The 15,126-nt window shown below is 46.0% G+C and overlaps 1 protein-coding gene across 1 annotated transcript; it reads right to left on the minus strand.

Moving 5' to 3' along the window:
- Positions 1-1,459: 1,459 nt before the first annotated feature.
- Positions 1,460-9,970, minus strand: LOC123045786 (mitochondrial inner membrane protease atp23). Its single transcript, XM_044468961.1, has 5 exons — positions 9,733-9,970; positions 9,538-9,653; positions 2,500-2,637; positions 2,304-2,387; positions 1,460-1,896 (listed from the first exon to the last, which is right to left on the minus strand). The coding sequence occupies exons 1-5, from the start codon at positions 9,872-9,874 to the stop codon at positions 1,762-1,764; spliced, it is 615 nt and encodes a 204-aa protein (XP_044324896.1). The 5' UTR covers positions 9,875-9,970; the 3' UTR covers positions 1,460-1,761.
- Positions 9,971-15,126: the final 5,156 nt, after the last annotated feature.

The raw sequence follows: 15,126 nt of genomic DNA on the forward strand, positions 1-15,126 counted from the left end.
AATGATCCTCAAAAGATCTCAAAAAAAAAACTGATCCTAAAAAAATGGCTAGCGATTTATCTCTCCATCACTAAAAAAATGAGCATTGTCTCAGAAAGAAAACTGAAAAAATGAGCGGCTATTTGTAGGTCAACTGATTTTTCAGGTGCAAGTCAATTTTTTTGGCCGTGGACTGCTAGCATACTTTGCTTTGAGCTCGTTTGTCATAGGTTGTGTACATTTAGTTTCACATTTAGAGAACCTATTTTATCTGTATTGACCTGAAATTTGAAAGTTAAGCTTAACTTTTGTAATTTCCTATTCACCCCCTCATTTTAGTCAAACATCTCGATCCTTTCAGATGCTCTGCGTCATTGTGGCAGTTCGAGACAAAGCTCATGATGCGTGCCGACATTTAGACATGTATCCAAAGGGTCTTGTTGTTATTTTCTATTTTGTTCGTGGCCTATGTCGTAAAGTGAATTGTATTTTGTTCAACCTTCTTTTTCGAATGTTACTTGCCAAATCCATTGATTAGAAAGGAGTATTACAAGTAACAACCTGGTACGAGGAACGCATTGCATAATGCAAGTGCCAAAAAAAGAAGAAAAGAAAGGTTAATCAGTTTATTGAGGAATGCCGAGTGAAAACTTAAACATTGCCTAGCTCGACTAGGCCAAAAACAGCACAATACATATAACGGGCCAAAAGGCCAACAACCCACTACACATCCATGTCAGGCACCGAGCGCCTTCGCTGCTGCCAGAGTGCACACCAAAAAATATTGTGTCAATCTAGGCTGCCAAGCATATCCATGAAACCCAATGACATCCAAGAAGAAAGCTATGTCCAATGGAGCAAACATACGTCACTCTGATCCCACGAGGTTGCCACATAACCCACCTGGGGCTGCTTGCATGTGAAGGGTACTCCGGCTGCCTCCACGGAGATGTCACGCTAGTCATAACCGACCACCTCCACGAGTCGTGCGTCCAACTCCAAGACGATGCCCAGAAACACAATGCCATGTCAAAGCCAATGGCGACAACATCATCTGACCTAAGAGGCCGGGTCTGTTTAGCAAAATAAGTCACTTTTTTCACTTTTTGACTTATAAGTTGGTGACTTATTTGGAACCAAACAGGCCCCTAGAGCCATCCAACCTTCCACCTTCATGACGCGGAAGCACCACGTCACTCTCACCCTTGCTCAGGCCCGATCGCTGACGCACTACACTGACGCGTCCTCTTCTCACCAGATCTGAGCAACCCAAGGCGTTGCCCGGACATCTAGGCACCAAATCCGGGCTGCCTGAACACCCAAAGCGCCAACACAACGCCTCCCTGCGCAGCCATGCCGCACCATCACGCGCCCTCGCATGCCCACACAGCGCACGAGCCAACCGACGCCACATTGTCGGCATCCCTGTAGTTCTAAATGCACTTCCAAAGGACTGAAATTTCAAAAAGGAAGAAAAAAGGGAAGCAATATTTAGCTGGTATAAAGAATTAATCATTCACACCCACTCTTATTTAGAGCTCAGAGAACTTTCACTATATGCCATGTAAAACAATTGGATTACATGGAATAATCTGTTAGATTGTCTGGACTAATATCATGACATTCAAAGTTTTGCCCCAGCACCAAATTTCCAGATTTTGTTGCAACGCTTTGCTGAAGTACTTACATGGAGCCCGTCTGAAGGGAAACTAGACTGTCCCACAGGATACACTTGATAGAACCCGTCTGAGAGTTAACAAAACTGCCCTACCAGCTTTCACTTCATAGAGCCTTATCAAACGGGCGTGGGTCGTTGTAGCACATATCCCACACCTTCTCAACTGCAGCTTCTGCATCTTTTTCTGAACAGTGCGGGTTCACCTTGACAGAAAGCAGCGCACGTCTTTTGACACATTCCTTCAGAAATGCAGAAAAAACGTCACAGCAGACATAAATATCCGATAGGCAAAATAAAAACGAAAATAGGAAAATCACGCTCATTAGATAACAAGTCAAGAACCACAGGGAAACTGTAAACAATTTCAATAGTTACCAATATTGATTCACTATATTTAACTATTCAAAGTTTGTAACTTGCTAACAGAGAACCAATGCCATATGTGGTATGAGCTCAATAACAGGACAACAAAAAGGCTCCCACAGGGAAACTGTAAACAATTTCAATAGTTACCAATAGTGATTCACTAATATTTAACTATTCAAAGTTTGTAACTTGCTAACAGAGAACCAATGCCATATGTGGTATGAGCTCAATAACAGGACAACAAAAAGGCTGTTTTGCTTTTGTTAAAAAAAATACTTACTGGCTCATGCCCCTTTATCTTCAGGAAGCCTTTCATCAGTTCACGTTTGTAATGGCAATCGCCACTAAGATGATTAGCTCGAATCTAAGAATAAATAACACAATGTAAGCCAATTAATAACTCACAACAGAACATAAGTTTCAGTGGCACAGTAACATGCCAATAACTTCCATTTATATGACAAGTATTTCACTACCTCAGAGCAAGCGTGGTCAGCGCAGTTTTTCCAGTCGATGTTCTTGACAACACAGTCATCATAAGCATGTACTAACTCATGAATTATGACCTGAGTTATCTCATCTTGCCTTCGCATGTGATTACAGCAAACTACTACCTGAACATAAATAACTGGAAAATATTAGAGCAGCTCTCTCATCAATAGTTCACTTAAAATAGAATCCACAAGGAAAAAGGCCAATCAAAGAATTTTGAGAAACTAATATAAGGTCAGGCAATTGCACTGGCTTATACTAGTTGCTAAAGAGCATCTCCAACAGCAGCCCTATAATAGGGCAGAAAAAAAGTGGTTGGAATAAAATTTGGGGCACCAAAAAGTTGTTTTTAGAGAACCAGAAAATGTTCATCTCCAACAGCTGCCCTCAAATTGGTGCCCTAAAATACATCACATCTGTCTTTTTGTGGGTGTCCTATTTTAGGGCAGCTGTTGGAGCAGCTTTTTTGGCACGCAGTGATGTAAAACAGCCGTTTTTTTATGGTCCTGCATGGCCCCCCACTGCGCTAAAATTTTGTGGCAGCCGCACGGCTGCTGTATATTTGCAGCACTTGGTGTTGTATTTTAGGGCTGCCCAAAATTTTTTGGAGAAAAATTTACAAATAGGGCAGTAGCAAATCCTGTCAACATGTACCGATAACAAGAAAACAGGAACCAGCTTGGCCTACCCTTGCCGTAAATGTTGCTGACTGAGGTACAAATGTGAATTTTACATGCATTTCAAAGAAAAATTCCATTCACATACATAAAACAGATGAACCTATCTTTTGAACACTTCAGTTCAAATATTTAACACCCAGGTAAAATTCACAACTTTGGTTGTCCTACCAAGTGAATGCTTTCAAGATTCATACAAGACAATTATCTCCTCACCCATATCTTGACAACCCAATATTACCCTAGTTAATCTTTTGCTAAAACATGTCCCCAAACAACAAAAGCACTATAATTTACAGAAGTACAGACCATAGTACACTCTGGTTTGCATGGAATTGTTATGATTTGTGACAACCGCAGACACTTCATGGCTCCAAACATAGCGGCGGCGCAAATTATTAGATTGCGATTAACCAAAAGAAAGAAGAGCAGACTACCACTTGCCCATAATCGCTCTCGCGACACCTGTCGCCTCCTCACCACCTACCCCTGTCCACCCCGCCTAGCTCACCGGGCTTCTCCCCGCTCCAATGAAATCCACCATATGTCCTCTCGGGCATTCTCTCCCCTACCTCGACATGCCCCCTCGCCTCACTGAGTCGGTCTCGGGGTTGCGCTTGGTGTGTCTCCTGAGAGATCTGGTGATTTGAACCTGGGCTCACCAAGTGATCCCCAGGGAGAATCTATGGATCCGCATGGGAGGGGGAGGCAACTGAAGGGTCAGGAGCTCTTAGCGCTGATGGACGCGGTAGCTTGCGCAGATCGAGCGGCGAAGGTCAAGCTCAAGCTGGCTTCGCGGATTCTGGACAGGACTACAGTGGAGTGAAGTCGCTTGTTCCAACAGGGCAAAGCACTGACACCGGAGCAGCTTCTGGCATGGGCTACGGAAGAGGCCATGTTGACATTCAGAGTTCAGCAAGCACGAGGGAGGTTGTTCAGGTTAGATTATGCGTCTTGGATTTGCTGCCGTGTTCTCTCATCTACCTCGGCATACCCTAACACCTCGTTCAAGAGTGGGTCTCGGGGTTGTGCTTGGTGTGTCTCCTGATTCAAATCCTAGGCTCCCTAAGTGGTCCCAAGGGAGAATCTATGGATCCGCATGGGAGGGGGAGGCAACTGACGGGTCAGGAGCTCTTAGCGCTGATGGACGCGGTAGCTCACGCAGATCGAGCATTGGAGAAGATCAGGCTCAAGCTGGCTTTGCGGATTCTGGACAAGATTACAGTGGAGTGAAGTCGCTTGTTCCAACAAGGCAAAGCACTGACAGCGAAGCAGATTCTAGCGCGGGCTGCGGAATAGGCCACCTCGACATTCAAAGTTCAGCAAGCACGATGGAGGCTGTTCAGATTAGATTAGGCGTCGTGGATTTGCCGGCGGGGACGATGGAGGGTGCATTTGGGTTCTAAGTCAATTCCTACAGAGGATAGTGCTGCAATCTGCGATTTGTCGAGAACATCTTCAGGTGCTCGACATATTGCTGGTCATGTGGTTGTGTTGGGATCATGTTTGCGGATTCGCCATTGTTGGTCCTTGATGACTCTGCCGGTTTCCAATTCAAGGGTTGCTGGCGTGGACGAGGAGAAGGCTACCGTGAGGGTTTCCAGGGTTGGGGTCAGATGTGCGTTGGGTCCGGCTGTCAGCGTCTGCAGTGGGGTTAGACCATTTTGGACAGTCGTGGGAGCCTTTTTCCCCTGCCGAGACCAAGAGAAGTCACGGGTGGCAGTGTGGATCCAACAAGATTTGTTTGTTGCGTTGGGATCGAGGATTGCTTTCCTTCTAGGATCTGGGACAAGGAATTCGGTGAGAATGTGAGTTCAGCTGCTCACGATCATCTGGGACAAAGAATTCGGTGAGAAGGTGGGTTTCAGCTGCTTGCGAACATCTTGGGTTGGGAGCGCCTTGATTTCCAGCTTCTGCTGCTTAGGGTTAGGATGGCTAAGGGGAACAGAGGTAGAGGAGGAAGGGAGAGGAGGGCACGCGTCCACAGCAGCCGCCTCCTCCTTCGCAGTTTGATTACCTGATGGTTCTTATCCTCAGTACCCACCTCCTGTGTTTCCGCAAGGCAATCAGTGGGTACCTCTTGGTCAGCCTCAACATCAGCAACAACAGAGCTAGGAAGGGCAGCCCAAGGATGCTCATAAGGAGAACGCTGAAAAACCATCCCAGATGGCTGCAGGAAACCCCAATGGTGCTGGCACTAGCAGAGAGGTTGGAGAGGAGGAGTTTACTGAGTATGCTCAGGTGCTGTATTTCAATTGTGATAACCCAAAACATCACAAAACCCATGTGTAAGAGACCTAAAATCTGTTTCATATGCAAATCAAGTGCACACCAGGTGGATAGCTAAGCTAGGTTTTAGCACATAGAAGTGCAGGAGATGGGTAACCTGCAATTGGGTCTTTCAAGAATTGTGGAGTTGCATATACCGAGTGTGGTGAGATTTCTAAGGATGAACTTGCCAAAGAGTTCTCTGTAATATATAAAACCAATTGGCCTTGGCAGATTAGAGAGCTTGATCAGTGGTCCTTCTTAGTTAAGTTCACTCCTCATATTCAAGTTGAACAGGTGGCTGGCTATCCCTGTTTTGGGCTGTCAAAGGAAGATGTGACTGTCAGAGTTGCAGTCTGGAAGGAAGAATTAGAAAATTTTGAGGAATTAACTGAAACTTGGATCCAGCTTAGAGGTTTATTATTGCCTAAATGGTGTGAATGGTCCATCCTTGATCAAGTAGTGTCTGCTTTTGGTCTGCTGTTGGATGTAGATAGGCAGAAATGTTCCATAGTTTAGTTGAAGTGGTCATGGTGAAAATTAAATGCAGGGATTCTAGTAAGATACCATATGAAAGATTGTTCGAGTTAGAAGGGAAGATGTCTCAGATCAGAATTACTGTGGAATTACCATTAATGAGACAAGTTGAGAAGGTTACCAGTGAGAGTGGATCCGATGATGGTAATGATGGCAACCAACAGTCCAGAGAAGGTGATATGGAAACTGACAAAGGAAATGCTGGGTCTGATAGAATGTCAAATGAGAGTAATGCTAATTCTAGGAGTAGCAACAAGAGTGGAGGTAGCTTTACTGGTGGTGGTTCTCAGAGAGGTGGAGGTGCTAAGGATAACATCCAAGGAAGTTGCTGAGGATGACACACCAATTTGCAAGAGGGGTGACTTGCTTTCGAACAAGGTAGCTCTGGGGACAACAAGTCGGTTAACGTTATGGCATCTGATGATGGGGTCACTATGCCTGCTGAAGATCCTGTTAAGGAGATTAGTAGGTTCCTTCTTACTGAAATGGAGCAAGCCAGTGATGGGGAAGAACAAAAAATTCAGTTTACAGGATCCAATGGTGCAGCACAAGAGGAAGGTGGCACGGAATCTTATGCAGATGAGGGTGTTCAAGCAGAGCAACAATATAGCTTGAACATTGACTTACCTGATGATATTATGCCTGTTTTTGAGAGCCTGGAGGTTGATGACAGGGACCAGACACTGTAAGACAAGCAAGAAGATCAGGATGGGAAGAAACAAAAGAAATAGAAGCTCTGGGGACCTATTCAACCTGCCAGGAAAAGTGTTGAGTAACTGGCAGCAGGCGGGGAGAAGTGTTATGACCAGCGTGTTAGGGGCTTAGCCCAGTCAGTTGTGGCCCAGTCTATCTTATCGTTATTAGGGGCTTAGCCCAATTATCGTTATAGGTGCTTGGGAGTCAAGTAAACCTCTCTATATAAGGAGAGGAGATGTATCAATCTAATCAAGCAAGAAGCAATCATTATTTGCTCGGCTTTCCGAAGGGAGCCGGGAGACCTAACCCTAGTCGCCTCTTGCGCCGCCGCCGCTTCTTCTTCATCGCGCCACGGCGCCCAGCCGCCGGCGACCGCGAGATCGCCCACGTCCAGCCTCCTCCTTCCCCTACAACCTACGCCCTAGACCCGGTAGGATCCTAGTTTCTACCAGTTACTGTCCTGCAAAAGTTGTTGCTAGCCTGGCCTGGTTACCTGACATTTTGCTTAGCCTGGAATTTGACCCAGGCAGTCCGCTTAGCCTAGACCAGGCGCTCAAAAAAGGACGCCTGGGTAGCTGCCTGGGCACTGTTTCCCTGCCTCGTTGAGCTTATGGGCATTCAATCTCCATCAATCATGCTAGTAAATTATTCAAATATTTCACCAGACCAGGCCACCAACAAAACACATGATGTTCAGGCCAGCCACACGCCCACACCAGGCACAAAAGCAAGGGAGTACCAGGCGGATGGCAAGCAGCCTCTTTTACCAGGCACGAAGCCCAGGCTAACAACCAAACATGCCCTAAAATTGACTATGAGAAGGCATATGACAAGGTTAACTTGGATTTTCGAGGTTTTGGTAGCAAGTGGATTAACTGGATTGACATGATTGCTCAAAATGGTACCATAGGAGGCAAGATTAATGGGGAGAGTGTTCTTTACCACTAATAGAGGGCTTAGGCAAGGGCACCCTCTTTCTCCCTTGTTTAATCTCGTTGTGGATATTTTGACGAAATGCTAGCTAAAGGTGGAAAGTAGGGCTCATTAGAGGTCTTGTCCAAACTTTATTCCTGGGGGCGTAGCTTGTTTAGAATATGCTGATGATACTTTCCTATGAAATATTTAGGATTACCTTTACACTTTGAGAAGTTGAGGAGAGAGGATCTTCAACCTTTAGTGGATTTTATGTTAGCTAGAATAGCTGATGGAAAGGCACGTTACGTTCTATGTTGGACAAAGTGACTTTAATTAGGTCTTGTTTATTCAGTATTCCAAATTACATGCTTTCCTTCTTAAAATTCCCTAAGTGGGCTATAGCTTTAGTGAATTCTCAAATGGCCAAATGCATGTGGAGTAATAGTGAAGGAAATAAAAAAAATCATCTTCCAAATTGGCCATCTCTTTGCATAAGGAATACGGGGGTTATGGGAGTGCCAAATATCGAAGGCCTTAACATGATCATGAGGAAGGAACATGGGGGTACGGGAGTGTCAAATATCCAAAAGGTATATTGCAAGGGAAGGAACATTTTGGAGAAAAGTTATAGATGCTAAGTATAATACTAGAAATCCTAATGTGCTCTGCTGCCATGACTCTCACCCCTCTCAGTTCTGGAAAGGGGTTGTGTGGGCCATGCAAGCTGTTAAATCTGGATACAAGTGGCATGTAGGTAATGGTAGATCAGTTCGTTTTGGGGAAGACATTTGGTTTGGCAACTCTCCTCTGGCCACACAATTTTGGGATATCTATTGTGTGGTCAATGAGACGAATAAGACTGTTTGAGCACTGGGATGGGATTCAGTTGAAGTGCACCTTTAGGAGGACCTTCACTGAAGATCTCATGGCCATGTGGATAGACTTAGAATCTGTTGTATTTGTAGAGCAGGAGGAAAGCTTAGTTTGGTAGTATGAGTCTAAAGGGGTATGTTCCTATAAATCCCTATATGCAATTGTGAACTTGAGAGGGGTCCAACCTGTCCTGTTACCAGCTGTCTAGCAACTTAAAGTCCCCCCTAAGATTCAGGGGTTCTTGTGGCTCTTATCACCTGTGATAGCCTGAGGAGGAGCGGCATGACAAAACCTCTGGAATGTAGACATTGTAGTGAAATTGAGTCAGTGTACCATCTGTACATTGAATGTTTGAATGTATTGTTGCTAAATCCATTTAGAATGATGCTGAGCTTATCTTTGGTGTTAGCATTGTAGATTTTAGATCTTTAGCTGTTCACTGGCTTTAAAATAAGAAAAACTAAATTATGTTTCTTATGCTGTCCTGTGGGGACTTTGGAACTGCAGAAATGGCTTAGTTTTTTACCAGACGCACCTGGATCTCTGTGAAAAAACAGGTGTGGCATCTGACAGTAGGGTTCCTGGGAGACTGTCTTTAACAAATGCACCTGGATCTCTATGAAACAGGCGTGGCATCTGATAGTAGGTTTTCTGGGGGACTAGGCAAAATCCCTCAAAGAACCATTTGGGGAAAAGGCTGTCTTTTTTCAGGGAATTGATGCTCAGGAAACTGAACGTCAATCCTGGGCTAAAGCTGTTGTTAGTGTTGAGCATGGAGGGTGTGCTTCTCTGAGCTACCTGATGAAGAATCCACACAGGAGTGATGAAATCCATGTAGTCAAGCCGGGAGAAGTTTGAAGTCTGATGCTGTGGGCTCTAATGTCTTGGATGGTGTTGTGTTGGGTGGTATGGCTTCGTTTTCTATGGAATTGGAACCGGGGGCGAGGCTCCTTTTGATCGATTTTTTTTATTAGATTGCCAACATGAACCCCTGTAAGTGGAGTGCCAACCATAAAGCACCGATGATGAGGGGAGAAGGAATGAAGAACAGCATACCCCCATGCCGCTTGCGTAGTTCCCGCCGCTCCTGCAGATGGCCGCCCGGAAAAGCGTCGGCCATACGGTGCACCCGGCTTTCTCGATCTGCTCCCTCAGGAACACCACCTTCGGGTCTATCACCAATTGACAAGGAGATGGGAGTTCGCAAGCACGTATAGAGGAAGAAAGAAAGGGCGATGGGCAAGCGCGTACCTTTGAGAGCCAATTGAACGCCGGCGACGCACTTCTCCCACGGCATGGCATTGCGGGTCACGTGCGGACGAGAAGCGGGAGGCGACTCCGCTATTGGGGTCTTCGGCGGGACGCTGCCGCCGTCGCCTGCGGCGGCCGCCATTGGTCTGTACCTCTGGCGGCAGCTGCGTCGTGGGTTCCGGAGGCTGAAAAGTGGAAGGGAGATTGGTCTTCAGGGTCGCTAGGGTAGTTAGGATCTCTGGGCCGGAAGGTGATTGGGCTCAGTTCCACGGGCTGTGTTGGCCCTCCGTCATTGATTGTTGCAGCAAATGAAATCGGATTCTCTCAAAAAAAAAAAGCAAATGGTTCTAAAAAAATGAAATCGGATCTCTCTCCAAAAAAAAAGAAATTGGATTGCCTAAAGAAAGCAAATGAAATAGGAAAAAGACCACCACGGGACTCCAAAAGCACATAATCAAAAAAAACCTAGCGAAAAATGAAGAAGGCACCAAAGACCCAAAAAGAAAAAAAGAAAATAAGGTCGCTGCAAGTGGAGAGGGTTGATTGAAGTACGGTTTCCTTTTTTGTGAAATCTTTTGATCTATTCATCTTCAATCATGGTAGTACAATGAACATCAGAAATAATAAAATACCCCCTTCGTCCGAAAAAGAAGGTTGATGTGGCAATTTTCCGAAAAACCCTCCGCAAATTGCCGACACAACCTGCATTCCCCGCTCTTCTCCCCTGCGCCGGAGCTCCCCTGCTCGACTCACTCGTGCAGCTTCCCGGGGCTTCGTCGGAGCTCCCCCGCCCCACGCCTCGGCCGCGTTGATTCACCCTCCTTTGTCGCATTGTTTCCTCGGGTGAGGAGAAGGCTCAATTTTTTTTCGATCTGCTCTTCTATGGCCGCACCCTTCCACCATGTCGGCGAGCCGGAGCTGGCCCTGTCCGTCGTCAACCTCATCTACCTCGCCGTCAACCTCGTCCACCTCGCCATCAACCTCGTCCATGAAGCCGGTCCACGCAGATCGACCAATGGGAGCCAGAGGCTCATGGAGCTGTACGAGCCGGATCCCAGCGAGCCCCTCACATACCACAACAGCTAGCATGCTTAGCGACGACATCCCGTGTGCATCCTTTGGTATGCACAGTACCACATCAAGACTGAATTTTACTCCATCTGTCCCCAAACATATGTCCCCAAACTGTTAAAACTGAATTTTGCTCACTGTACTGTCAAAGTTGTACTACTCACTGAAAACAGTGGAGTATACACTATCTAAATTCCATTCAGTCAAATTTTATGAAGTTGGGAGCTTGGTAAATATACTCTGATGCCTTATGATACTCAAATTTTTGTATCCTGATGCTTTATAAAAAGCAGAGAAGAAGCTCAACTTTTTGTATCCAGCTCAAATTTTTGTAACATGTAGATGCCATGCTTAATTTTTTGGTAAAGTTACTGGAGCTGCCAGCAAATTCTACTGTCATTCTTATTCTTACTGTCAAAATTCAGAGGAAATCCAAGTGTGTTTGTACTGCTTGTGGCTATAGCTAAGCAGAGGTCTTCGAGCAAAGCAGCAGAAATCTCGGGAACAGTCGAGTACGGGCAGACCGTTTTATATCTGTTTGCGCGGCGTCGTGCGTGCACGGACAGCACGGTGCGGTGCCATGCACGGTTGCCGCAGGTGGCTCCAGATCGACAGGAATAGGAATCCAAGCCTTCCCGACGCTCAAGAATCCAAGGGAGGCCGTGCGGCGTGTAAAAATAATGGCCGCTCCCTCCACAGGTCCAGCTCGTGCCAAGAATCACTTGCAGTTGATGTGCACCATTAGTTTCGTGTATATGTTTTTTCTTTTTTGAGAATTGTTTCCTGTATATGTATGCTTAGCAAAATATATGCTTTGACCCCTTTGTATTCTCAGATGGGCACAGTTATGAAGTGCACCATTAGTTTCGTGTATCTAAAATTTTCTTTGAACACCAAGTATCAAGGTCAAATTGACTGGTTTAGAAAAAGGAAAATTTTAGATCAACACCAGCGTCGGGTTAGTCGCTGCAAACCAATCTTTAGTCATTTTGATCCTGAGGCGATCTTGAATATTAGGTTACCGCAAAGAGATGTGGTCGACTGCGTTGCTTGGCACTATGAAAAGTCTGGAATCTTCACAGTAAAGAGCGCCTATATGCTTGCAATGGCCCAGAAGGGAACCGGTGAACAAACATCAATTTCAACAGCAGGCATTGATGATCGAAGCAGTTGGGACCTGATTTGGAAAGCGAATGTGCCGGAGAAAGTCAAAATCTTTGCATGGAGAGTGGCCACCAACACCATAGCAACTAAGGTGAACAAATGGAAACGCACGTTGGCGTCTGACAATATGTGTGACATCTGCGGTCATTCAGATGAAACCGAGTACCATGCCGTGGTGGCATACACCAAAAGCAGAGCCCTGCGACAAGAGATGAGGAAACAATGGAACTTACCCAAGGAACAGGCATTTTGGCACATTGGTGTGGACTGGCTCCAAACGCTGCTGAACCAATGTGATGCAGATACCCGGATTAAGATACTCATGCTCTTATGGCGGGCTTGGCACCTCCGGGAGAACATAGTGCATGGTGATGGAAAAGAGCATATCCTGGGCTCGGTGGCCTTTCTAAGTAAGTATGAGCAGGAACTCAAGCTGGCATTAGACAAGAATAACTCCCTAGAACCCAACTATGGGCTGAATCTGTATGGTGATCTCAGACCGCAGGTGCCAGTAACAGTTCAGACAAGTTGGGTACTGGCGCCGCCTGGGGTGGCCAAACTTAACACAGACGCGGCCTTCGAAGCACAGACCGGTGTGAGCGCATGCGGAGCCATAGCCAGGAATAATCAGGGCCAGATATTCTTGTCAATGGGATGCAACATGAATCAGCCGAGGAGGTTGAATGTCTGGCCTTACTTCACGGCCTGCGGGAATTTGGAAAATGCTATAATGGGCCAATACAGATCGAGGTAGATTGTTAATCAGTTGTGAGAGCCTTGTTGAAAGTGCAACTATCCCTGGGTGGTTTTGGTAATTCATAACAACATATAGCTCATTGAGCTAATGCTATTTCAAGATAAATATTTCAGGAAAGCTCAATAATTGGCATGGCATGGATGAGAAAAGTGGACCCCTCAAAATGCTAAGGACAAAAGGATTGGCTCAAGCTTAAAGCACAAGACTCTACATTTTCTATTTTAGTGATCCAAGATCACATTGAGTCTATAGGAAAAGCCAATACTATCAAGGAGGGATGAGGTGTTGCTTAATGAGTTTCTTGCTCAAAAAGCTTAGTGATATGCTCCAAAGCCCTCAACTACTTTCTCACATCCACATATGTCCCAAACCAAAAGTCAAACTCGGCCCCACCGAAACCATCTATCCAGCGCCACCGAGTTCTGTTGACATAGCCAATGCCACAAACCCTAGTCTTTTCGGTCTCACCGATAGGGATCTCGGTCTCATCGAGATGGGATTGCAATCTCTCTGTTTCCCTTCGTAACGTTTCGGTCAAACCGAGATGAGCGATCGGTCCCACCGAGATTGTAATGCAAACTCACTGTTTCCCTTTCATAACGTTTCGGTCTAACCGAGATGAGCGAATCGGTCCCATCTAGTTTGCCTGACCAACCCTCTGTGTGTCCATTACCAAAATCGGTCTCACCGAGTTTGTGTAATCGGTCTCACCTAGATTACGTTATGCCCTAACCCTAACCATATCGGTCCCACCGAGATGACATGTCGGTCCCACCGAAAATCCTAACGGTCACATTATTTACTAAATCGGCCCGACCGAGTTTCAGGATTCGGTCCCACCGAGTTTGGTAAGTTGTGTGTAACGGTTAGATTTTGTGTGGAGGTTATATATACCCCTCCACCCACTCTTCATTCATGGAGAGAGCCATCAGAACATGCCTACACTTCCAACATACATTTTCTGAGAGAGAACCACCTACACTTGTGTTGAGGTCAAGATATTCCATTCCTACCACATAAATCTTGATCTCTAGCCTTCCCCAAGTTGCTTTCCACTCAAATCTTCTTTCCACCAAATCCAAATCCTGTGAGAGAGAGTTGAGTGTTGGGAAGACTATCATTTGAAGAACAAGAGCAAGGAGTTCATCTTCAACACACCATTTGTTACTTCTTGGAGAGTGGTGTCTCCTAGATTGGCTAGGTGTCACTTGGGAGCCTCCGTCAAGATTGTGGAGTTGAACCAAGGAGTTTGTAAGGGCAAGAAGATCGCCTACTTCGTGAAGATCTACCCTAGTGAGGCAAGTCCTTCGTGGGCGACGGCCATGGTGGGATAGACAAGGTTGCTTCTTCGTGGACCCTTCATGGGTGGAGCCCTCCGTGGACTTGTGCAACCGTTACCCTTCGTGGGTTGAAGTCTCTATCAACGTGGATGTACGATAGCACCACCTATCGAAACCATGGCTAAAAAATCTCCGTGTCAACATTGCGTTCGCTCCCTCAAACTCCTCCCTTTACCTTCATATGCAATTGTTTTACATTCCGCTGCTATACTCTTAGAATTGCATGTGTAGGTTGATTGCTTGACTTGTGCTAAGTTGCTAAAATCTGCCAAGAACTAAAATTGGGAAAAGGCTAGATTTTTATTTGGTCAAGTAGTCTAATCACCCCCCCTTCTAGACATACTTTCGGTCCTACAAGTGGTATCAGAGCTTTGGTCTCCATTTGCTTTGATTTCCATAGCTTGTGGTGGTCATAGCCTTGGTTTCACAATCTAGGAGAGTATGGTGTTGTCGGTGTCAAAACCGGCGGATCTCGGGTAGGGGGTCCCGGACTGTGCGTCAAGGCGGATGGTAACAGGAGACGAGGGACACGATGTTTTTACCCAGGTTTGGGCCCTCTCGATGGAGGTAAAACCCTACGTCCTGCTTGATTAATATTGATGATATGGGTAGTACAAGAGTAGATCTACCACGAGATCAAGGAGGCTAAACCCTAGAAGCTAGCCTATGGTATGATTGTTGTAATGTATGTTGTCCTACGGACTAAAGCCCTCCGGTTTATATAGATACCGAAGAGGGCTAGGGTTACACAGAGTCGGTTACAATGGTAGGAGATCTACGTATCCGTATCGCCAAGCTTGCCTTCCACGCCAAGTAAAGTACCTTCCGGACATGAGCCGGAGTCTTCAATCTTGTATCTTCGTAGTCTTGGAGTCCGGCGGACATTGATAGTCCGGCTGTCCGAACACCCCCTAGTCCAGGACTCCCTCAGTAGCCCCTGAACCAGTCTTCAATGACGATAAGTCCGGCGTGCATAATGTTCGGCATTGCAAGGCGGGTTCCTCCCTTGAATAATCCAGAGAAGATCATGAACACCAGGATAGTGTCCGGCTCTGCAAAATA

Source organism: Triticum aestivum, chromosome 2B, assembly GCF_018294505.1.
Source record: "Triticum aestivum cultivar Chinese Spring chromosome 2B, IWGSC CS RefSeq v2.1, whole genome shotgun sequence".
Lineage (NCBI taxonomy): Eukaryota > Viridiplantae > Streptophyta > Magnoliopsida > Poales > Poaceae > Triticum > Triticum aestivum.

Bases quoted from the DNA above. Each gene is read 5' to 3' on its own strand.
- LOC123045786 (XM_044468961.1), bottom strand. From the start codon at position 9,874: ATGGCGGCCGCCGCAGGCGACGGCGGCAGCGTCCCGCCGAAGACCCCA. The intron at 2,388-2,499 runs GTAGTGAAATAC...ATTTATTCTTAG, and splicing joins CTGACCACGCTTGCTCTGAG to ATTCGAGCTAATCATCTTAG. The intron at 1,897-2,303 runs GTAAGTATTTTT...GCATTTCTGAAG, and splicing joins AGATAAAGGGGCATGAGCCA to GAATGTGTCAAAAGACGTGC.